The 21,535-nt window shown below is 53.4% G+C and overlaps 9 protein-coding genes across 9 annotated transcripts; 2 read left to right on the plus strand and 7 right to left on the minus strand.

Moving 5' to 3' along the window:
* Window positions 1–2,090: 2,090 nt before the first annotated feature.
* On the minus strand, window positions 2,091–2,620 carry A1O3_02409 (small nuclear ribonucleoprotein D1; the record flags this gene model as incomplete). Its single annotated transcript, XM_007732549.1, has 2 exons — window positions 2,091–2,475; window positions 2,607–2,620. The coding sequence occupies 2 exons, from the start codon at window positions 2,618–2,620 to the stop codon at window positions 2,091–2,093; spliced, it is 399 nt and encodes a 132-aa protein (XP_007730739.1).
* Window positions 2,621–3,235: 615 nt separating this feature from the next.
* On the minus strand, window positions 3,236–4,668 carry A1O3_02410 (uncharacterized protein; the record flags this gene model as incomplete). The annotated part of the gene is made up of 3 exons (XM_007732550.1): window positions 3,236–3,530; window positions 3,610–4,166; window positions 4,252–4,668. The coding sequence occupies 3 exons, from the start codon at window positions 4,666–4,668 to the stop codon at window positions 3,236–3,238; spliced, it is 1,269 nt and encodes a 422-aa protein (XP_007730740.1).
* Window positions 4,669–5,581: 913 nt separating this feature from the next.
* Window positions 5,582–7,502, plus strand: A1O3_02411 (uncharacterized protein; the record flags this gene model as incomplete). Its single annotated transcript, XM_007732551.1, has 4 exons — window positions 5,582–5,664; window positions 5,809–6,423; window positions 6,520–6,882; window positions 7,112–7,502. 4 exons carry the CDS (start codon window positions 5,582–5,584, stop codon window positions 7,500–7,502), a joined length of 1,452 nt encoding a protein of 483 aa, XP_007730741.1.
* Window positions 7,503–8,225: 723 nt separating this feature from the next.
* Window positions 8,226–9,398, minus strand: A1O3_02412 (uncharacterized protein; the record flags this gene model as incomplete). The annotated part of the gene is made up of 1 exon (XM_007732552.1): window positions 8,226–9,398. The coding sequence occupies one exon, from the start codon at window positions 9,396–9,398 to the stop codon at window positions 8,226–8,228; it is 1,173 nt and encodes a 390-aa protein (XP_007730742.1).
* A 1,192-nt stretch (window positions 9,399–10,590) lies between these two features.
* A1O3_02413 (uncharacterized protein) lies at window positions 10,591–13,137 on the minus strand (the record flags this gene model as incomplete). Its single annotated transcript, XM_007732553.1, has 1 exon — window positions 10,591–13,137. The coding sequence occupies one exon, from the start codon at window positions 13,135–13,137 to the stop codon at window positions 10,591–10,593; it is 2,547 nt and encodes an 848-aa protein (XP_007730743.1).
* A 937-nt stretch (window positions 13,138–14,074) lies between these two features.
* A1O3_02414 (alternative oxidase, mitochondrial) lies at window positions 14,075–15,200 on the minus strand (the record flags this gene model as incomplete). The annotated part of the gene is made up of 3 exons (XM_007732554.1): window positions 14,075–14,585; window positions 14,637–14,936; window positions 14,986–15,200. 3 exons carry the CDS (start codon window positions 15,198–15,200, stop codon window positions 14,075–14,077), a joined length of 1,026 nt encoding a protein of 341 aa, XP_007730744.1.
* Window positions 15,201–16,108: 908 nt separating this feature from the next.
* A1O3_02415 (acylphosphatase) lies at window positions 16,109–16,496 on the minus strand (the record flags this gene model as incomplete). Its single annotated transcript, XM_007732555.1, has 3 exons — window positions 16,109–16,252; window positions 16,306–16,375; window positions 16,435–16,496. 3 exons carry the CDS (start codon window positions 16,494–16,496, stop codon window positions 16,109–16,111), a joined length of 276 nt encoding a protein of 91 aa, XP_007730745.1.
* A 932-nt stretch (window positions 16,497–17,428) lies between these two features.
* A1O3_02416 (uncharacterized protein) lies at window positions 17,429–19,020 on the plus strand (the record flags this gene model as incomplete). The annotated part of the gene is made up of 2 exons (XM_007732556.1): window positions 17,429–18,772; window positions 18,841–19,020. 2 exons carry the CDS (start codon window positions 17,429–17,431, stop codon window positions 19,018–19,020), a joined length of 1,524 nt encoding a protein of 507 aa, XP_007730746.1.
* A 547-nt stretch (window positions 19,021–19,567) lies between these two features.
* Window positions 19,568–20,287, minus strand: A1O3_02417 (uncharacterized protein; the record flags this gene model as incomplete). Its single annotated transcript, XM_007732557.1, has 3 exons — window positions 19,568–19,749; window positions 19,895–20,060; window positions 20,222–20,287. The coding sequence occupies 3 exons, from the start codon at window positions 20,285–20,287 to the stop codon at window positions 19,568–19,570; spliced, it is 414 nt and encodes a 137-aa protein (XP_007730747.1).
* Window positions 20,288–21,535: the final 1,248 nt, after the last annotated feature.

The following is a 21,535-nucleotide window of genomic DNA, read 5'->3' on the forward strand; positions in this document are numbered from 1 at the left end:
GTCTGTCAAGACATGGCTATGAGGACTTTCCTGAGACTCTCCGCTAATGCGAAACCCGATTCAATCGACGCAATCCCACGATTACTGAGTCAACCTCAGGGGTAATCCTAGGAAGTAGAATCACGCCGCTTTTGTATCAGCCTCGTCAATATAAAATTGTCCACGTCCTACCATGAAACTTGGCCTCCTTTCGAATCATACAAGATTCCCGAACTTGTGAAATGCTGTTATGAGTTATCCGTGTACAGAAAGATTCCAATATGCCACTCACCACTGCACCCAATACAGAGTCGCAGTGAGAAGCACATGTCAAGTTGAATCAGCAATTACCGGCAGAATAAGAGGAAGTTCGCATCTCACACTTCACTGCACGATTCTGCCGCACCCTTCACTCACGCACACACACAACAATAATCTGAGGGTTCGAAAACAAAACCCGAACCGCGCGGCCTCCAAAAAAGAGCAAAAAGTTCGGTCGGAAAGAGGAGGGTTGAACCTTCTCTTTTACCTTTCCCCTTGCGCATGGCCCTTGCGCATGGATAGAGTAGAGACTCCCGTTTTGATTCTATCTAACCCTCCTAATTTCGGGGTCTACGCATGATGTTTATAAGTCCTCCTCTTTCTTTGGGGCATTGATCCAACGGTACTCTATCCAGGGAAAGGCCCACCAACTGAACCACAACAAAGCCCATCTCGAAGGATTGGGAGTCTCGTGGATGTGAAGGGAACTTCTTTCGGGCTTTGTTGGAAGGATTTTGGCGGGTTCAAAATATATCCTGTGTTATTCAATCACGGAAGCATGTGATATCTTGGTCAGGTGAGTGTGTGTGTGGTGAAGGGCGGCGGTGACATGTGATGGCCAGGTATCGCGCACCTCAGGTACTACAACCGCGATTATGGGGTGCGGTAATAGGTCAATCGAAATTATCTACACTTTCCTGTTCTATTGGACCGCCAGTACATCAGGAGATACGTTCATAACACTACGTTTTAGGTCAGCTCGTGATTGTATGGCTTTTCGAGTCGCTCTGTGTGTGACGACGAGCGAGGACTGACGAGGGGGCACTACTGAATAGCATATCGGAGATGATGACCCTTCATTGACCTTCTTGAGGCTGGTATCATGGGCTTGTGACAAGGGTTGACAATCGTACATAATCAAGTATCCATGCGGGTCAACAACTTCAATGGCCAGAATATAAATTCCAGTATGGTCGACGCAAAGGATATTAAGCACTCTGGAAGGGCATACTATATCGGAATGATCAGATGTCATGAATCAACGTCGGCGACAGCAGCAATCAGAAGATCACAGCAGCTGAATAGGCAGCATACTATAGCCCTAGCTTCCACTCGACATAAGCAGCATCGTTCTTCGCAGCCTCATGCCGTGCCCAGCCTAGCTTAACAGGCCTAGCTGGCACTGCTCCAACGGTGGATGCATCTCTGTCAGCAGGATCGAAATTTGGACCAAAACAATAAAAGAAAACAAAGTGCAAGTCAGGGTTATGCGTTTGAGAAACAGTAGAAAGACTGCTAGGCTTTCAGCCATGAGTTGCTGGAATCCACGACTTGATAACGTAGCAACTACCTCGTCACCGGACCTTTTGTAGCCCTGGGACATCGTAATTGAAGTGTTTCGTTTTCTGACCCCTAGCCAAGCGTGCAATTGTATCCGACAAGCGATACTGCCTCCGAAAGCAAGAAAGTCTCTTTTTCGCGATTTTCCATAAGCCAACCCCAATCCAGAGAACCATGTTGACAGTGTCTTGTTGGACCACTTTGCCTGGATCCTTTCCATGCCCGTAATTTCGAACCGCTCGAAACAATGCCACCAGCAACAATGGTACCAGCGGTGCCATGAGGCCGCGCTTAAACTCCCTGGAGCAATGCAATACTTCAAAGTCCCAGGCCTCCGTGCAACGATTTGTACCAGAGAGAACACCAGATAGGGAGCTGCTATTGCCGTCCCCGGTTTCTGTCCCAGCGGCATATTTGCGAGTTTCCCGTTTCCTGTTTCCCGTTCCCCCATTTTCTGTTTCTCATTTTCCCTAGCCCTCATGGATAGCATGCGACATGACGGTGACCGCCTAAAATCCTCTCCCTCTACCTCGACCGCGTCCTCGGGGGCCACCACGACCACCTCTGGGAGCGCCTCTCCCTCCTCTGGCGCGAGTGCTATCGCCTTCTTTCCTGGCCTTGTTCTTCGGCTTGGGTTGGTCGTCAATCAATAGGGTATCGAGAGGTAATGAGTCCGGGAGGATGAAAAATCTGATGGTTGAGCCGCGGATGTTGATCGTGTCAAGGGAGATGGTGTCGCCTGGAGCGGAGGGGTTGGAGCGGTTCTTCGTGGTCATCTTGACCGCACGCAACGCCGTGTTCATCTGCGGTGACACTGCGGTGATGGTGCCGTGCACGATGGTCCCGTTCTTGAGTTCGACCGTGACCGTTTCATTGGTACATTTCATGAGAAATCTAGAGCCCCATTATAATGTTAGCCAAGTTCACCTCCTCCAAACTGCCGGTTGGGCTGCAGATAGAGACAAGCCAGCATCCTTTCCAGTCTCGAAAACATGGACATCAAGTAGGAGGGCAGTAGCACGGACCTGACGAGCTTCATTTTGGCGCAGGTCGACGGTCAACTTCTGATGCGCCGCTGAAGCGATGGATATAGAGGGGATTCCGGGATGTGTCGCGGGACGGTGCTCGCCAGAAAGTAGGCTGAACTATTTCAACAACAAGAAATTGTGTTCTCACAACTACACTTGCGATTTGTCCTGGAGGATTGGACGCGTTGTTTGCTGCGCAGCCTTGGGCTCTGATCTCAGGCTGGGCTTGACGATGATAGTTGATGCCAAGGAAAGACGAAAGTGAAATCTGCTCGCGACTCACCCGATCCGGACCAGAGTGACGCCGCCCTATACAGTACTACCTCCTAGCAATAAATACACACACTTATCCGTACTACCAACGTTCGTCTCCAGCGAAGGCTTAGGAGGCTTCTAGCTGTCGAGTCAATGTCTTCTTTGCCAGCCCAGCTCCGGATCGATCTTGAGACGCCAGACTCAAGGCCGGACTCAAGGCCAGACTCAAGGACGATCCCCTTCGGTCACCTGACGTTGTATTGAGGCTGTTCGCTCTACGCTGCAGGGCAGCTATTGTTTCGCGATCATCGTTCGCCAGATCTATCGTGGTAAGTCCGGAACTCCTTCTCTAATCGTCACAGCCACACCAACTATATGTACTTCTGGAACTCCTTGGCCTGAATGCCTTCGCGCCAGACATTCCTGATGTTAAGGGTAGCATCAATGTCGTGCAACGGATTTCCTTCAAGCAGAACAAGATCGGCCTTGAGTCCTGGTGCAATCTGCCCTCGGTCGTTCCAGCCAAAGAGCTTAGCGGTCAATGCTGTTCCAGCGTAGAGAGCCTCCTTCGGTGAGAAGCCACACTCCTCCACAAGCAGATACAGCTCGTGGTGGAACGTCGCCCCCCATGCCGTACCCAAACCCGGTCCAGCCGAATCAGAGCCCCTGAGAAGCATCGCGTTAGCACCGTACTCTATCTCGAACCTCACAGTATGCAGTCAGTCGTCAGCATTCCATCACTTACACAATAACAGGCACACCCTCAGCCTTCAACCTCCGCACCGTCTCATACGCATTCGCCACCGTGGCCCCCTCCTTGGCAAATCCCATGCACCGGCACAGATTCGCATGACCCTTCTCCGTCAGCTTCCCCTTCACCCGCTCATCATTCGCAAACCGCTCCGCGACCGCCGCCCCCTCCTTCGTGAAGCTCCCCAACAACGCCAGAGTCGGGTTGCACCACGCCTGAGCCTTCTTGTACGCGTCTACGATCTCCTGACTGACAGGCTCATCCATGAACGTGTGCGCTAGCCCGTTGACCCCCAGCGACAACACTTCCAGCGTGTCGGCCCGCCCGAAGCAGTGCGCCACGGCGACGTGCCCTGCCGCGTGGGTTGCGGCGATGACAGCCTTCTGGATGTCGAGCGATGGCTTGGGAAAGGCTTGCCCTATGGCTGCGCCGGACTCGTGCATCAGCTTGGTATAGTCGGCGCCGCCCGCGGGCGACAGGTTGTGGGCGACGTAGGCTTCGGCGTCGGCAATGGAGGTGAGTTTGGGCCAGGTTGCGATTTCAGCGGCGGTCTGTAGGCTTGGACGTTAGCTCTGTATTGGGTGCGCCTAAGGGCTTGGAATTTTCGCCGTGGTCCCCCGGAATCCTCGGCCTCACCTCTTCGCTCTTGTCGTGTGCCGTCACCACAGCCATTGGCCACCCGCCATCGATGGTCGCCGCCACGCCGGCAGCCTTGAAGTCGGCGGCTTCGTCCTTCTTGTCGGCCGCGAGCTTCTTCAACTTGTGCACGTTGACCGTCTCGTTGTGCATGTCCATGACGGTGGTGACGCCGAACTTGAGGGACTGGTACAGTGCGAGCTCCTGGCCCTTGTCGGCGTGCATGTGGGCGTCGATGAAGCCGGGAACGACGGTGTGGCCCGGCTTCGAGGCGACGGGGACATTGGCGTCGGCCGGTGGTGGCCCGGCGGACACGGCGAAGATGAGGCCGTTCTTGATGATGACGTGGCCGGACTCGATGGTGTCGGTGCCGGTGAAGATGCGCACATCGGCGAGGATGAAACTGGTTGGTGCCATTGGGCGAAAGTGTTGTAGATGCTGTTGATGCCAAAGACTTTAAGCTCTTGCAGGTGAAGAGATGCTTGGTGCACTTCTGTACCGATCCGATGGCCTGTCGGCCTCTTGGTTTTCTGTCTTCTCGTCTTCTACTCAGAGCATAGGACCATCAGTCGATGTGCCTTTCTTCGGTGATTTACGAGAAGCAAGTGGCGGGATCCGAGTCTTAATACTCGACTCCGTGCTCACATCAACTACTCAACCCCCGAGCCATATTCATGTTCGAAGCGACGTGGATCTGCCGTCTGCCGGCCTGCATGGGGGCAGTTCGAAGTATGTGGACTCTGTATGTGGACTCCGTGGGTGCCAGCCTTGTGCCGGTTTGGTCTTAGCGCCCGCCAGTGTCCGCCAGATCCGACAACAGCGGCCGACGGCGCCCGACACGGACAGAGAGGAACGTACAGTACTCCGTATATTCTCTGATCATATTCGACGCATCTCTACCACTTCACGGGCTTGCCTTAGTCGGAAGCAGTATTGAGGAGGGGTCCCCGCCACAGCCTGCCAGTGTCCAGTGTCACAATCACGATGGCGACGGCGGCCGACGGCGGTCCGCCACGTCCAGCTCAAGCCGCCCAGGCCTGTGTGACCTGTAAGACCCGGAAGAAAAAGTGTACCAAGTCGTTGCCGTCTTGCTCATATTGCAGCCTGTGAGTCGCCCAAGCTGCTCCCGTCAATCGGTGTCGGGGATGCTGACCGGCGTGGTAGGAAAGGGCTGGACTGTGTTTATGCTGGACTGGGAGTGCCATGCCCATGGCCGCGCCCGCAGAATCATGCCCGGCATGGTCCCATCGTCGAGAACGCCTTAGCCCATGCGGCACCGGTTTGGGGTGCACGGCCGTCTGTGGATAATATCAATATCGCCTCGTCTCGCATGGTGCTGTCGGCAAAGTCACTGTCACCGTCGGGCCAGCCCACGGCTGAGGCTGAGGCTAAGGCTAAGGCTCAGGCTCACCAGTTTAGTTGCCCCTTTCCCTTTCCCTTTCCCTTTCGACAGTCATTGAAGATCAGTTTTGGGCTGTCGAGTGGTTGTGGTTTTCCCCGCTTGATCTTGATTGACTGAATCTATGTCCAAGTCCATGGCTAACCGACAGAACACAGAAGCCAGGTGTATCTTGAGGTCCATGGCATCATTCGTGCCACGGGACAGTTTGTGGACGACATCAGCGCCCGCTATTTCCGGGGATTTCACCACCACCTGCCCGTCATCTCCCGCACCCGCTTCTACAACAACCTCATCACGCTGGGAGTGGCTCCAGCCGCCGACTTTTCCGTCTTGCTACTGACCATCTGTCTCATCACACACGCTCCGGCACTGGGGTATCAATCCGGCACCGACACCGACACTGGCACCGGGCATAGAGCCAGTCGAAGCGTCGAACAGCAGTCCATCTATCTCACTGCGAGGTCGCTGTTTGCCCAGGTTCAAGTCTCTTGCGCCCCCTCCCCCTCCCTCCCCCTGATCCAAGCCGGCCTTCTGCTAGCCGTGTACGAGTACACTCATGGCCGGGCGGACGATGCATTTGTGACCATCGCAGGCATTGCGCGCATGGCCTATGCCGCCCGCATCCACACTCGCAACTGTCCTCAGATACAAATGACACATACAGCCGGCCACAATGCGGATGCCGATGCCGATACCAATACCAACACCGACCTGCTGCTGCATGCTGAAGAAGCAGCGAACACGTGGTGGGGAATTGTCATCTGTGAGAGGTATGTACGATATATGGGTCTCCTAGGATGGCTGCAGATGAAAAGTGGCTACTGAGACTTCATCGATCGACGTAACTGAAGCTGAGACGGTGACAGGACTTTCTTCAGCGAAGTCGCAGTCTTCGACCAACCGCTGGTCACTGTCTTTCCGGGTGGCGATGCTCGACTGCCGATCGAACCACAAGTCTTCGACCAGCTCGATCTTCTAGACCCGGAGTCCTTGCCCAACATCTCCGTGTCCTGTCTGACGTCGCCCAAGGTTGGAGGATTCTGTCGGACAGCGCAGGCGGCCTGTCTTCTGGATCAGGTCCTTAAGGGCTTGGACACTCCAGACATGGAATCTCGACTGCTCCAGCTCGACCGGCTAGATGACAATATCCAAGCCTTCCTATCGCTGGTGATGCCGCAGTGCCAGGGCCAACCAGGGGTGTTTTGTGCAGCCATGAACATTGCAATTAGGTCAGTTCCATGGTTCTATCTCCTTTTTTCTTTTCTTTTTCCAGCGCTCTATCCCTCTCCATCTCCCTCTCCATCTCCCTCTCCATCTCCCTCTCCATCTCCCTCTCCATCTCCATCTCCATCTCCCTCTCCATCTCCCTCTCCTCTCCGTCTCCCTCTCCATCTCCCTTTTCTGTCACGCACATCCCACACCGGCGACTAGTAGCTTAAACCATCGTACCTCAAATAGGGCGCTGTTCACATTACATTGGCACATCCTCGACCAGCGCCCGCAGGTGGTCAATGTCAGAGCCAGAGTCATGTTCAAACGACTGGAGGAGTGGTACCAGAGATCGCAGGAGGCGCTTGACACGGTCACGAAGATGGTGGTCGACATTGCAGAGTCCCTGATCGCAGCAACAGCAACAACTACAGCCAGAAACGCCACAGCCTCGCCCACAAACACGACGACGACGACGCACACCGTCGACGCCATGCCTCCAATATACCCATATGTCGCTCGCGCCGCGCTCAGGCACATTTGCAGCAGCGCCCAGAGGGCAGATGCCGGTTGGTTGAGGGGTGCCGAGAACGTGCTCCAGGCATCTCTGGACAAATACTCCCAGCGGTGGAGCGTGTGAAGCGTGATGACTAGACTCGGGGTTGAGCGTGAGTGAATGTGATGACTGCTCGGGCCCCCGATTAGAGACGGAGACGGATGCGGAAGCAGAAGCGGAAGCGGAAAAGCGATATCAGGGATATAGATGTACAGTATATACATTAATGCTGGAGATGTACAGTATAAGCTGTGTGAGGTAAATCCAAATCCAAATCCGAATCCGAATCCGAATCCGAATCCGAATCCGAATCCAATCAGAACCAAAGCAGAACCAATCCAATTCAGACCAAAATCATGCCCTAGTCAACCAGTTGCAGCCTCTGCCTCTAACACTGCCTCTATCACTGCCTCTAGCGGTGTCCAACTCTAAAGTACAGCACGGAGTACAGTACCTTACTTTCAAGATAAAGGACTAGGCATTAGGTTAGGTAGGTAGGTATCAATCAGGTATCGGATACTATACTAACTCTACCTCTATAAGATATGACTAGGTGCTAGGTAGGATACTAACTCTACATCCATAAGATAAGACTAGCCCTAGGTACTAGGTACTCTACCATACTTGATATGACACAGGACCAGATACCAAATACCAGATACCACATACCCTGCACACACGTAGCCGACAGACATTAACCCATGCCATCACTTCACTTCTTCTTGATGACCAGAACAACCACTCACTTTCTCTTCTTGATGACCAGGACCAGGCTCACTTTCTCTTCTTGATAACCAGGACCATCCCTCACTTTCTCTTCTTGATGACCAGGACCACCACGGCACTTCCACCTTCGATCCAGTCCCTAGGCTTCCCCTCCCCCTCTGGAGTCTGACTCTCTTCCAACAACTCCCTAGTCTGCCTGACCAACTTGTCCACACAATCCTCGACCTCCCCGGCAGCGAGCTTGTCTTTATACGCCTCCCTCCAGCGCGTGACGGGACTGACGGTGCCGAGAGCCTTCTTGACCTGGTCGAGAGTGAATCTCCTGCTCAGCAGGAACTGTTCTCCCGGCGGGACGTGGCCGTCCTTGTTGAACTCCAGCCGCTGATACTGGTCTTTGGGGAAGATGGTGGATAGATCCAAATCCAATGGCTCCCCGCCAGTGGCGCCGGTGGCTGCGGCGCTGCTCGACGCTTTAGACGCATCTCCATCTCCCACTCCTACGCCGTCCCAAGGCAGTGGCAGCCCGGCATACAAATCGCGCGTCATCCTGTTGCCGGGCTCCTCAAACTCGAGGATGGCGTCGTCTTCGAATTCCTGGAACAGCCGAGTCAGCTTTTCCGCGTTGGGCGTGTCCGGCGTGCAGTAGCCGCCCTTGGTGCACCATATGATGATGCTCCCGCCCGGCCGGAGGATCTTGGCCGCCTCGCGGTAGAAGGCTGGCATGTCGAACCAGTGCGCCGCCGTGGCTGCCGTGATGAGATCGACGCATTCCGAAGCCGATCCTGACCCCGACTCCGGTCCGCGTTCCCCTTGGACTGGGGCTTGGGCCGCAGATTCCTGCAGCACAGGTAACAACCGGCTCAGCTTCTCTGCCTCGCAAACCTCAAATCGGACCGGCTCGCCGGATCGGGTGGTGCTGGGAATCTGCCGCGCCATCTCGACCATGCTCTGGCCCGGGTCGGCCGCCACGGCGTGCGTGAACCGCGGTGCAAGTGATCGGGTGGCGGTGCCGGGCCCGCATCCCACGTCGAGAAGCAGGTCTAGCCGGCCGCCGGTCGAAACGTGTTTGTCGATGATGATGTCGATCAGCTTGTCCGGGTACGGCGGTCGGTACTGTGCGTATGCGGCCGCAGACGAAGCGTCGTAGTTGCGGAATGTTTTGTCCTTGTGAGCTTGATGTTGAGGTTGAGCCTGAGTTTGAGTTTCAGCCTGAGCTTGAGCCTGAGACTCAATTGATGGGCTGGTTGAAGTCATCCTTATTACTGGGATGGGATGCTGTGACTCGACCGACTGAGTCACACACAGGTGGGATGGCGATGTGATGGTGATGGTAACCGTCAGGTTGGACGTAATGTGACGATGTCAGAATCAGAATGAGTTTGATTTTGTATTTGTTTTGTACGCCTTGCGCCCTCCTTTCTTCTGGTCTGGTCAAGCAAGCCGTGACCGATGTCGTTGGAACGGTCTTGGTGTTCAAGGGGAGAAGTGACAAAGTGCTGTACGGAGTACGTGCCAGGCACCACTGCCTCGTCAGGCTATAGATAACCGTTTGGTGCTGTGTACGGATCGAGGTCGTCGTCGTCCGGCTAGATGCGGCGATCAGCCTCAGCCTCAGCCTCTTCTCTTCTAGACAAGTCTAAGTTTCCTCTTGCTCTGCCTTTATGATCGAATCGAGGACTCCGGAGTCCGTACTCAGGGTGAATGGAACGCGCTGTTATGTATGTGTACTGGTGGCGTCTTTGGCATAGATAAGTGACTCAGAGGCTTGGGGGCTTATATGGAGTGACTCAGAGGCTTATGTAGGGGCTTAGGGGCTTATATGGAAATACTGCACATGCCGTGCTCGCCCCTCCATACGGATCCGGGGCAGCCGTGTCCGTAACCCTAACCCTAATATTTCTTGAATGCTACCCGGAGTATCCGTACTCCGTATCCGTACTCCGTATTTCTACCCAGAGCGGAGGGTACGCGGAGGGTACGTACAGAGAGAGTTGCGACATAAAGTCATAACACCACTGTATCCGTACCCTAACTTCCTATCCATACTCAGTACTTAAGTAGGCAGGATGGAGCATGAATAGCTTTCAAAGGCCTACTCGCTTGAAACTGAAGCCTGAGCCTCATTCTCCCCTGACCTTAGGTTGGCACGCACCTCACTACCTATGTAAGATCGCCGAGGCCTCCATTGAGGAGACAACACCAATGAATTGTCAACACTTCTAGCACCCGGTACAGTGTCTTCGTATTGTGATGATGGATTATACTATCTCAACAACGTAACGAATGGCGTCCGGTGAGGAAGGAAGCCAACATCGAAATCGAAAAGGTCTCACACAAACACGCTTGTACGCTGACACACACTTGACTCCATTGCACGCTTCCCCATAGCTTCAAACACAAACAAGGTTGACTGTGTACACTCCTCAGGCCGGCTGGAAGCTCAATTTCACGACATCCTCGACCCCAAAGAACTTTGCCTACCACTCCCAACTGGAACGGGCAGTAGTGACATGCGTTTCCCCTTTCCATTCGCCATCGCCAGAACACTGCTCGGTCTGGTGATGGTTCGCTTCGACAACGGACTCGAGTTTGGTTCCGTCATCTCGTCGTCTTCATGGTCGCTCATCCGGTCCAGTTCCTCCGAGTCAGCTTCACTCTGTCCTAACCTGCTCTCAAGCCGAGGCTGGTGGCCGACCGGACGTAGTCGTTGACCTGTCGATGGCCCGTGGTTTCTGTTTAGTGACGACGGTGGCCTCGGGATCGTAGTCCCGCTCATGGTGGGCTTATTGTGGCTGTGCACGGCAACAGAAGAGGGCGATCTAATGGTGCCAACTGCAGGAGCACTGGAATTCCGCCCTCGGTGGTACGGCACCGGGTCCATAAGGCGACTTGTTCTAGCCGGTGAAGGATCAGCAACTCGCTCGGCAAACGATCGGAACTGTTGACTTTCTCGCTTCGACAGCGTCGGTAGCATAGACGACGGTGATGATGTGGCCTCTCTACTAAGAGGACTCCTTAATGGCAATGCGGTACTTGAAGATATCGAGCGTGGAGTATACTTCCGTGCAGTCGGCGGTTTTGTGGCGGACGAAGAACGATACGTCGGTGCCAAGGGAACATCGGCCGACTTCACAACGGCCGACCATCTTGGTTTACTCGGCACCGGAGTTGGACTCGGTCGAGGTGGTGCAGACACCACTGGAGGAGAGTAGACTCCTTGCCGATACACCGACGGAGGCCCCGGCAAAGGTGACACCCCACGTCTAATCGCACTCCCACTAGCATGCGACATGGGCGTGGTCGGGCGTCGGCTCTGGGGGATGATTGACCCTCGTCTGTTGCTTGAAGTCAAAGGTGGCGGCCGACTCGATGAGGGTGTCCGTTGCTTGGTATAGCCCTTGAGTCCATACTTGGGTGTGGACTTGTCCATCCGGTGAGGCGGTAGATCAACCGACGAAGGAGGTGAGCTGCCTGGAGTTCCAGCAAAGGTAGTGCTAGTAAGTGAACGATCCGCAGAGACGATACTTGATATCGACTCGCGTAGTTTGGAATTCTGATGCGTGCTGTAAGGCTCAAGGAGCGACTCCAGGTCTTCCATCGTATCAGTCAGATCTCTCATCCTAGACGACAGGTCTTTGTGGAGACGAAGAATTTCTCCGTTCACCGTCAAACGATCCTTGAGTCCTTTCTGAATGATACCCAGAACGCGATTGATGGCGGGGCCATAATGCATCCTTTTCGCTTCAAAGCTTTCAATCCTTTTCGCCAAAGCGGCCGGGTTCGTCACTCGATAGTCTTCGGTGATGGCCTCTTGGACCTTGAGGATACTTCGTTCGACTGATTCACACATTTTCTGTGCCTGCCGGCCAGCGTTGCGAAACACGATCACCCATCGATCCTCGCTGAGCTCACGTCGGAGATTCTCCGCCTCCTTGGAGAGTTCCGTCCAGTTTTTCTCCAAGCGGGTTCGTTTTTCATCAAGCTCTTGGCAGGCTATCGGGAAAATCTTTTCGGCGCGCGACTGGAACATCGATAGCCTCATGGGGAGGAAATCCAGGGACGCCCGAAGTGGTTGCATGCGGGCAAACAGAGCCAGGAGGTTGGAGTCATCCTGAGGGTTCTCAATGATCGGCGACCCCAGAGGCGACGACTCAAACGGAGGGAGACTGAAGCGAGAATTGGGAGCAGTCCTCTTCTCCGAAGGTTCGTCGATGAAGCTCTCCAGCTCGTTCAAATCGATGGCTTGGCTGGGACCGGCCGGTGTTGGCGCCTGATATGCTGCGTGCCTTTTCTCTTCCATTTCAAACACCAGTTGACTGAGATTATCCATTTCTGCTCCAACGTCTCCCAGAACTTTGGCCCACAACTCTTCCCATTCCATGGCCAATTCCACTTGCTGGTGGACCTTCTTCAAATCTTTGCGAACATTGTCCCATCCTTCCAGTGTCACTTCCATCTGTTCGACAACAGCCTGCAACTCCTCGGCCTTGACCGTGCCGATATCTGGCCGACATTGTAGCTTTTCAATCGATAAGATGTAAACGTTAATCAGAGTCTCGAACCTTCGGATGGTCTTATCGGTCTCGTCGAGCCCCAATCTTCCTGCCGCGGCTGCCCATTCAACATCATCGTCTGCGTCGAGACTCTCCAGCACTCTTAAGGCTTTCTTGTTCCATGCTTGTATTTGTTCCGCGGCACTCATGAGGGTCTTAACCGCTTTGCGGGCAGTTGGAAGGGATGTGACGGTGGCAGCAAGAGACTCGGCCTGGGGCAAGTTAATCCCGGTCAGGCTGGCCAGTTGGCTACTGAAGGAGGCTCTTGAAAACGAATAGGCTGAGTTGCTCCGAGACAGACTGTCCGGAATCATGAAGGAACCAGCATCGCTACTCGGACCGGAAGAAGCGGAGGAGGAGTGACGCGGAGGAGGCCCATCGTTGGTGGGCGTGGGAACGAGCAACTGATGAAAGTCGAAATCGCTTTGAGTTTCCACCATTGGTGGACGGCGAAGAGCAGAGCTCATGCCAGACAGTGTAGGCCGACTCTGCTGTGTCCTCGGTTGGTCAAGTAGGAGGCTTGATGAGCGGGCACTCGGGATTCGAGATTGCGTCGTTGTTCATGGGCGTACATTCACAGACGGGAGAGACAAGGTGGTATTCGGCGAGATGCCTTGGTCGGTAGGAGCAGATGATATCTGTATACAGGACCGGCGATAGATTGCGTGGGCGGTACTTAGGGATGTGGTGAGAAGGCAGTTCTGATGCTGATGCTGGTACTCCGTATTACCCGTGGATGGATTTGGCCGAGAGATTATTGTCAATAGTACGGAGTACAGAGTACAGAGGACGGAGCAGGTATCGTGAACTGTGAAGTTGGGCAGTGCAGGCCAGGCCCGTAGGCCCGCCGGGCGTTGTTTGGCGTGAGATTAACGGCTAGGGGGACCCTGCCGTCCAGAGGTGGCAGCGAACCAGAGCCTAGAGGTTGCTAGTTGCTGCACTACTGGCGCACACGCGCGCCGCGTAGCTTGACAGGGTGCTAACTTGCTCCCAGCCACCCGGGCGAGCAGGCTGATGCCTGAGATGCGGCCTGACATCAGTTCTCAAAGCCAAACGCGGTACGTGATCAACAACCATATCAAAGACGACTACGGAGAAGAGTGAGTTATGTGACATCGGATTGGAGAGTGTTTGCCTGGCTAGACAGTGTGAGACTCGGAACCGACACCGGTAATGCCCACAGTATGTACCGTATACCGAATGCGTGAGTGCAGTCTGGTCTACGACTTTGAGCGCGTCTGCGCTCTGCGTCCAGCCAGGCGGTAGAGTCCCAGTCTATATCTGTTTCCAACGCCGCCTTGCAAGTGCTGACCCTAAATCTACAGGTTGTCTCGGCTCGTTTGATACATGGAAAGACACGTTAGCTTTGCCCCGCGCTCAGATGACTTCCTCCCTCTCCCAGCCTTTGGGCTTGATGTGTTCAAATCCTTTGCCTGGATGAGGTTTGGCGGGATCGTTGTACACAGAAACAAAGGGGTTGGGATCTTCAGCCTGATTGAGGTTGCCCAAAGTGTGATGGATTTCTCGGTGTTTGGCCTCGTCGGCTCTGATGTAGAGCAGAAGGTCCTTCATGGACCTATGGCCTTCTGGCATGTTCCAGTACTTGACGGCAATTTCGGGCGCGTCGAGGTTCTCCCAGGCGGGCAGCTTGCCATTCTCAAGGTCCTCGATGGCGTAGGTGTAAGTTTTGGTTGCTTCTTCTTCCAGATACCCGACAAATCGGTGGCAGGTCTTTGGGGAAACGAGGTAGGCCAAGAAGAACCCATTGGAAAAGACACCCTGAGCCCCGAGTATCATGAGCTTCATGAACCAGCCCGGTTCGGCCATCTTGAGGAATGTGAGCAGATGCATCCGCTCATTGTAGGCATCTTCTAGAAGGGTTTCGATCCTTGTCATGTCAATATCGCCATACCCGACGGTCAATCAAAGAGCAACGCACCATCCGTTATCTCTTTTCATTCTTCGTAGACTGCGGAAATGTCTCAACATGCCTCCAACCATGCCCGGTACACCGGCCACAGTCTCGAGGAAAATGAACCGGATCAGCCATTTTCTTTCGTTCATCACATAAGGTCTGTTTGGATCATGGCGGTAACCAGTGACTAGGTCTGTCCCCCATCTCAAAAGCCTGACCATGTTGTACGCCGTCTTGTCTGAAAGGGTGCGGCATTCACGATGGGCAATCTCGATGCTTTTGAGCTGTGAATCGCTCGCGTCAGGGTGTGGCCACGTCGGAGGGCTGGCAGGAGTTAGCAAAAGGATGTCCGAACCAGGACAGTGACACGCACGTCGTCTTGATATGGGGAAGGTTCTTGGGAGGGGGGAAGAATTCCAGTTGAGCCTTACGGGAGAGGGAGAAGTTCCGTCTGGAGTAAGGATTGGTGGCCGCATAGCCGGCTCTGAGACCTGTTGCTGTGGCCGTCGAGGTAACGAGGCCTCGGCTAGCTACTCTTGAGACATTGGCTGTAAGGGTGGGAGTGAAGAGGACTTTTGAGGTGCTCATGGCGAATGTCGATGAAGTTATTCGGTCAGTACAATGTTATGTAATAGTAGTAGTAGTACTGTATGTTTAGCAAACGAAGGGCCAGAGGACGACAAGTCGATATTAGGGGATGATATATCAATCCTACACCAAAGTAGCGGGGCAGACTTTCAGCGGTCATCATGGAGCACAGTGCGACATTTTCAGGCCAGGCTCAAATGCCCGAACATCCACAGCATCAATCATTGATGGGTCAAGGCAAGTTACAACTGAGAGAGTGGGAGAGGCGTTGATCCTCGTTCCCTGAGGCTAGCCTTCTAGGTCTGTTACGAAGGCTTACGAAGCCCCGTCCTCCGCTGTCCACTGAATTCACCAGTAATAATTGCTATCTACTAAGTCCACGGTTCTCGTCCCGCGCACAGCCAGGAATGGTCCCGTGGACACGCGTGCCATCTAAGATCTGGCAAAAGACCAGATGACTTGGATGCTCGGGGCATATCGGATGGCGGAGAAGCAGAAAGGCTGTGGAAATAAAGGAGTATGGGCTAAGGAGGCTGGCCATTATTTGCTTACAGGCGAGATTTCGGAATAAGTCGGTGACTTTTGGCCTGGCTCCCTCGAGGCTGAATGCTGCACAGATGCATCCATGACTATATTTGCCATTGCAAATTGAACAGCTATTGGTACATTATTCGCTCACGCTTCACTACGTTTCAGCTTCCCCTTCGCCGTTTATTTTTGACTCGCTTGAACCCTCCAGACGGACCCATGCCCGGGCCTTCTGTCATACTGTTGAGCCAATTCTCTTCAATAGTCTTCCTGCTAACATCTTCTCAGATCGGTCACCAATGCGTGGTTTCCGATTAGGCAGTTCGTTTATTGTGGACATCGTACTGGAATAGATGGATTTCCGGGAGCACGGCATTGTTCTAGGCATCGAATGAACTTTCGCCTTCTTTAGGATCTAGGTCTTTAGTCACAAGCTTGACAACATGCGCTGCTCTAGGCCCGTTGTTCAGATCCGCTTTCAATTTCTTCAGTGAGTCTCTGTCGCCCTGTGCTTCGCCTGTGACCTGGGAACTCATCAGCGGGTTCTTCTGGTGAATCTTGGGACCGAGTCAGCAACCTCGCCTGTGGAAGTATTCTTAACGTAGCCGGTGACACCGTAGCTGGCAGCTCTCCGTTGCACGAAGTCACTCCTCAACAGTTAGTAGTGTGTCACAATGCAGCTGAGTCCTATTGCAGAGTAACCTACCGAAAGCCGACACCCTGGACAGTGCCGTAGACAGTGAAGGAAATCCGCTTCAAGTTCGACATTGTGTGCCTTGCTGTAGATTATTCGGCAGGGAAGCAGATAGATGCTGATATTCACACCACTGGGATACGAAACATCTTCTTTGGCAATTCCACTACTATTGTGAAAATACCATTCAGGTCCAGGTTCTGGAAGATGCACGTACGCCTCACGATGGGAGATGGGAGATGGGAGTGCGGGGCAAGCCCAGCAGCAGCAGCAGCCTGGCACCTGGAGACTGCGATATGACGATATGACGCCAGAAGGAAACCCTAACTGGTGCTAACACTGAACAGTAATTAGTAGACTTCATTTAACCTTTAAGGGCTCCAGCCCTCGCCGCCTCGCCCGAGGCCCATCAGTGTCGGTCAAGAGGTAGTATCCGTAGTGCCGTAGTGGGCTGCGGAGAAGGAAAACGCGTCGCAGGCTGTCCAGTGTCCACTAACTGCGCTCTGTCAACAATCATCCTGGCAGCCACTGTGACGCCCCTTTGGGTGTCAACAACCACTTCAAATAAGGCTGCAGAGATCGTGTTGTTGCTGAGATGGGACAGCTGGCGTGCAACAAAGCTTCCAACCTCGGATCAGCGGTTATGGCCAGCCATGGCTCTCAGCAAGCATTATTGCGGGTGGTCGACAGACGTGACGATACGATGTTTATGATTGCCTGCGATACTCCCCTTTCACCTTCATCTGCCACTAGCGGCATCCATCTAATTTCACCTCAGTCCATCTACATACTACTGCCCTCACAAGCATTGTCCTGTGCTTCAGGTTCCTCTCGTTACTAGTCAGCGCTGTTTGGTGTCTTTATCCTGCTGCTTGTCAGTCCGCTAGCTGTTCGTAAAGACTCAGAATTTCAGAATATTCTCCCATTCCTCATTCCTCATCCCCTTTCGTCTATCTCCTGCCCGCCTTCAACCGAGACCCCTCGGTGCGATCCCTGGATGTCCGCCATGAGCAATGATCCGGACTCTGCATTGACAAATACTCGTTATCTGTCTACTTCACCCTCCCCGTCTCCGAATCTTCTTCCTACTCCTGACACGGCCAGTCTCGCATCAAATCGATCCTGTTCGGGCGTCTCTTCCGTCTCAACCTCCTCTTCCTCCTCAAATGCCTCCTCAATTTCTCGAGCAAGTCTCGGTTCTCGTCGGCGTGGGTATATTCGACCCCAAGGCGGATCCTTCGCCGATTCGGCCAAGAATAGGGAAAGTGTCATGAGCTTGGGCAGTATCGCGCATCTGCAATATTATTTCGCTCGTACAGGTCTTTTGGATGGAAAAGGGGGTCAGATGGCCAAGAAGAAACAGAACGGAGAATATGACATTCCCAGATTGTCTCTCGCTGCAAATCGGGATATCGTTGACTCGCCCATCGACGATGAAGCCCAGGCCCTGTGGGAAGCCTCCCAAGAAGATGGTGCCGATGTTATGCTACCTCCCACCGTTTCAACCTACAGTCATCCTTCCAATTACGTTGCTCCTCCTCCAGATCAGAAGACCATGAAGAGGAATTTGGTGGAAGCCTTGGAAAACGCCCTCCAAGCAGTGGAATCGTGCGAGAAATTGGCAAATGAGAATCCCGAAGAACAAAGTCAGGGGTTCTATCAAATACAAGGCCTCCACGTTCTTGACACTGCCACACACGCAATCCGTGCAGCACGACTCTATTACACACTACATCCAAACCCTCAGCGGCTCAACTCAATAAGATCAGACCAAGAATTACGCAAAGACCTATATTCCGTCCTGGATGTGCTGAAAAGATGTGCGGCCCGGAACTTTGCTGGTGGTCTCCGAGAAGATGAAAAATTGGCGGTTCTTGTCTGGGTCAGCGACGTGGGCATGATGATTGACCAAGAAGCGAAACTCGAAGAGGCAGACAGGCACGAGAGGAAGGATTGGCATTGGATGAATGACTCCCACTGGGTCGATCGAGAGAGGGAACGCGATGTTAACTTCCTCGATTTTTTGCTGAAGGGGCAGTGTCAACCTCCATGGAATCAGCCTGAAGTCGGTCCAGAGTACTTTCGAAATCTCGCTGATGGCAAGGACCTTGTCCGCATGCACAATGCGGCCGTGGATCGATCAAAGAAGCATTTCGACTATATCAAAAGCTTCCATGAAGACGTGGCCAAGCCGTATCGACGCGCCGACAATCTTCGCTACTGGGCAAAGGCGGCAGAACTGAGATGGGAGCTTCGACTTCAGCTGGACGTCATGGCCGTAGCCACTCCGATGGACAACGATGCTACTTGGCTGTCTTTTGAAGAGGTTGTTCGACAGTGGAGCCGAGGGGTACGTACAGAGCTCAGCAAAGACTGGAACGGAGAGGAGGAACGGAAACTACATGCTCGTGCACGCAGCCTGGCTATGGCGAGCCCATTGTCGAGTCCGGCAAGGAAGGATTCTTCAGCTCCCCCTCTTCCCAGCCCTACCAGAAGAATGACCGTCGCTCCAAGTCCTCTGGGAAGTCCTTCGAAGACCACCACGGCTTACAGTCCTCCGGATACTCCGACTCCCAAGAGACCACTCAGTTGCTGTGATGAAGAGGCATGAGGGAAGGCCTCTTGTTGTTGGACAGATCTATTTTCCCCAGCATTACGATACCCACGCAGTTGTTATGGAGCAAGCGCTTATCACATGGACATATTGAGCCAAACCATGGTAATTTCGACAGTCATGGTTGCATGGTACCCATACAGGGCATCAGATGGCAGTCACTGCTTTCCAGAAGTTTCCAGAGACATATTCTTATTCTATGTAGCTTTTCCAACAATAGTGAAGTTTACTAGCGGACAAAGCGCTTTCTTCCCTTTGGGAAATTAATCTCAAGATTCTCGGAGGGCGTAGCCGTCCCGTATCTGTAGATCGAGATGGATCGAATGGGATGGCATGGCATTATGTGGCACTAAGCCTGGGCGAACGAGGTGTCCGAACGGCCCAGTAGCAGTCTGTGTTTCGTACAGCACCATAGAGAGTATCCATACACCGTCCACCGTCCAACGTCTCCTTGAAAGCCCTGCAGCTCTGTTCCTCGTCTCACCAACCACACGCCAGGGCAGTAGGTCAGGGTCAGGATGGCCTGCTAGGCTAGGAAGAGAGTTGAGCGGCCCCATCGAGAGATGCAACCCATTTGATCCGCCGAGAAGTAAACAATTCGGCCCCGGGCTTGAGGTGATTGATGACATCGACATCGTCCAAGATGCCAGCCTTGATGATCCTCAATCCGTCGACTCCGCCAAAAGAGTCGCCGTACCTGAACAGTGTGGTGCCTGTAGCGAGGAAGGAGATAGTCATGGTCAGTTTTTGTTTTTCCTTTCCCTTCCCGGTCCGTGACAGTATAGTGCCCGTTTGAAAGATTCAGATTATATCTAGTACGGAGTGGAGTATGTGTAAACCAAACTCAAACTCACTCACCACAGTCAGGGCAGAAGCAGTTGGTGATGGGCTTGCCCGAGTCGGCGATCTTGGAGATCTCCTTGGGCGTGCCGGCGGTGACTTTGAAGTTGGCGCTGGGAACGAGAACGTTGTAGCTGTACAGGCCGCCCGACATTTTGCGGCAGTCTGCACAGTGGCATAGGGCCTGTTTGAGAGTCAGTGTATGACACAGCCGAGGGCGTGAGTATATAGAGAGAGATATATATATGTGCACACACACACACACACACACACACACACACCCACATAGACCACAGCGAAGTATAAGGTATATCAACCAGGATTAGGGTTAGAATTCAAACTCACCGTCGAGGCCGGCTCTCCAGAGTATTCGACTTTAATGTTCCCGCAGAAACAGCTACCGGTAGGCATGATTGCGGTTGCGGTGCGGGTGCGTTGCGGTTGCGATGGAGATCTGGGTCTGGTAGTGACTATTTCCTCGAGTCTCAACCCTCCGGAGTATATGTAGGAAACTTGAAGTATGTAGAGTGAGAGCAGCAGGCCGCAGTGTCAGTTATATACTCCCGTACATATCAAGGTCTAACATCCATATATGTAGTTGATTAGTTAGAGACGGACTTGGGACCACCAGCACCAGCACCAGCACCAGCACTACAGGCGGGGCTGACGGGGCTCGTTACCCAAATTGCCGAGTTGATGGATGTCAATGCTCATTTCCATAGTAATAGGTATCCGTACTCTGTAATACTAGGGTACATGTACCTAGGTCGGCAGGTAGGTAGGTACTCCTGTCTGCTAGCACTCCGTACATAGTCCGGCCAAGGCCACCGTTATACCTAGGTAGTTAGACGGGGTACTCCGTGCTCCGTATCCGTACTCCATATGTGACGAAGGTAGAAAGAAGCTGCTTTAAGTCAACTCCTTGCAAGGTGACCAATCCCGCCCAATTGCATTCTTCTGTTCAAGCGGCAGGTGGTGCGGGCTCAAAGCAGCGACCACCCCGGCCCCGCTTTCTCTCGACTTCTCGACATGAAATGAATGTGAATGGGATGGGATGGGACAGTACAGTAGCTAGTAATTAAATGGAATGGGACAGTAGCTAGTGATTAAATGGGATGGGACAGTAGCTAGTCATACGGAGTATCTACTTAGATCAGGTAAAAAGGAAAGAGAGACAAGGAAGGGTGATGTGATGCGTCGGACGGAATGCATCCTTTTCTGCTTGAGTTCAATCGTGCGCTTGAATGCATCCTTTTCTGCTCCGAGCTACAACTCTACACATAGACCAACCACTGGCCTTACAAGTTACACATGGGAAGGCCAAGGCTGCGAGGGGAGTAAGCAATAGATAGTAAGCAATAGATACCTTAGTATCTGTTATATGAGACAGACATTTACAGAGCCCACGCATTCAAGTCGCTATCAGTCATGTCAGCAGCGCGTGTCTTCCTCGGTGTCGGTGTCAGTGTCGGTGTCAGTGTCGGTGTCAGTGTCGGTGTCGGTCACCTCTTCAAGCATGTTGCTTCTGCTCGGGCCCTGGCCATACACACCACCCAGCCCTGCCTGCTCGCTCGGGCCCTGACCATATACACCACCCAGCCCTCCCTGCTCTACTGCTGTACCCTTGGACACCCACCCTCCATCGTCATGGTGACGCTA

The sequence above is a fragment of the Capronia epimyces genome, assembly GCF_000585565.1.
Source record: "Capronia epimyces CBS 606.96 chromosome Unknown aczIQ-supercont1.2, whole genome shotgun sequence".
Lineage (NCBI taxonomy): Eukaryota > Fungi > Ascomycota > Eurotiomycetes > Chaetothyriales > Herpotrichiellaceae > Capronia > Capronia epimyces.